Source organism: Arachis ipaensis, chromosome B10, assembly GCF_059453495.1.
Source record: "Arachis ipaensis isolate K30076 ecotype BB chromosome B10, ASM5945349v1, whole genome shotgun sequence".
NCBI classification, from domain to species: domain Eukaryota; kingdom Viridiplantae; phylum Streptophyta; class Magnoliopsida; order Fabales; family Fabaceae; genus Arachis; species Arachis ipaensis.
Genome location: NC_142435.1, coordinates 54,526,738 through 54,528,346, shown reverse-complemented (window position 1 = coordinate 54,528,346; position 1,609 = coordinate 54,526,738). Strand labels below are relative to the sequence as shown.

The 1,609-nt window shown below is 44.1% G+C and overlaps 1 protein-coding gene across 1 annotated transcript; it reads left to right on the top strand.

Annotated features, from left to right (window-relative positions):
- The first annotated feature begins 308 nt into the window (after window positions 1-308).
- On the top strand, window positions 309-980 carry LOC148580095 (uncharacterized). The gene has a single exon (XM_088491629.1). The coding sequence runs from the start codon at window positions 309-311 to the stop codon at window positions 978-980; it is 672 nt and encodes a 223-aa protein (XP_088347755.1).
- Window positions 981-1,609: the final 629 nt, after the last annotated feature.

Here is a 1,609-nt window from a genome sequence, read left to right as displayed (position 1 = left end):
CAGAGTGGCTTCTACTGGCCAACGCTCTTCAAGGACTCCTGGTAGTTTGTCCGCAACTGTAATAGTTGTCAACGGGCTGGAAATCTCCCTCATAGTCACAAGATGCCTCAACAGGGGATCTTGGAAATTGAGGTGGTTGATGTATGGGGCATAGACTTCATAGGCCCTTTTCCGCCGTCATACTCAAATACATACATTTAAATGGGTTGAGGCAATCGCATCACCCACTAATAAAACTTGAGTAGTGATGAAATTCCTCTAGAAATATATTTTTAGCAGATTCGGCATCCCAAGGATACTGATTAGTGATGGAGGCAGTCACTTCTGTAATAGACAACTCAACTCCATACTGCACTGTTATGGCGTTCGCCACAGAATGGCAACTCCCTACCATCCGCAGACAAATAGGCAGGCTGAAGTCTCCAACAAGGAGCTCAAAAGAATTTTGGAGAGAACCGTGGGCACCTCTAGGAAGGACTAGGCAAGAAAGCTGGACGATGCCCTTTGGGCATATAGAACAACATTCAAGACCCCTATTGGAATGTCGCGCTACCAGCTGGTCAATGGAAAAGCATGTCATTTGCTACTGGGCAACCAGATTCCTCAAGTTTGATGCCAAGACTGCGGGAGAAAAGAGGTTACTCCAGCTAAATGAGTTGGATGAATTCCGACAAGCTGCATTTAATAATGCTAAAATTTACAAGGAAAGGGCCAAGAAATGGCACGATAAAAAGATCTCTTCCAGAGTTTTCGAGCCTGGCCAGAAGGTTTTACTCTTCAATTCCAAACTCAAGCTCTTCCTTAGGAAGCTAAAATCACGATGGACAGGACCTTTTGTGGTCACTAATGTATCACCTTATGGTTATATAGAGCTCCAAAACGGATACTCCGATGAAAGATTTACAGTGAATGGACAAAGAGTCAAGCATTACCTAGGGGATAATCTTGAGCAAGAAAGCTCTAAACTGCTGTTAACATGACAGTAGTATGGTCAAGCTAATGACAGTAAATAATCGCTTGTTGGGAGGCAATCCAACCATAAGTAGCGTACTCTTGTTTTCTTTCTTCTGTTTATTCTCATTTAACTTCATATTCAGTTTATTTCCTATTAATTTTCATAGTTTTCCTTTGCTCTTTAACGTTTGTGACCATGCACAACACTTAGAATAAAGATAAAGGCATTCAAAATTAAAAACAGAACACCTTGGGGAGATCCTCTTGCTGGCGTTGAATGCCAGACAAGGAGGAAGTGGGGCATTCAATGCCCAACCCGAGAAGCAAGAATGGTGTTGAACGCCAGAGAAGGAGCACTCTAGGCATCCAACGCCCATTAAGGGGCAATTGCGGGTATTGAACACCAGACAAGGAGCAAGGCTGGGCATTCAACGCCCCCCTATGAGGCAGCTAGAGCCATCATTTTGGCCCCCAATGGGCGTTCAACACCCATTCTTGGTGTTGGACGCCTCTCCAATTCATTCATTCTAAAAAAATAATAAAAAAATTATTTTAGATCCACCCTACTGTTGATCGCCAGACCTGGTCATTGAATGCCCAGGAGGGGGAAGGGGCCACATTCCGAATGTGCAAGCAAGGAAGGAGGGGTTGACCT

Bases quoted from the DNA above. Each gene is read 5' to 3' on its own strand.
- LOC148580095 (XM_088491629.1), top strand. From the start codon at position 309: ATGGAGGCAGTCACTTCTGTAATAGACAACTCAACTCCATACTGCACT.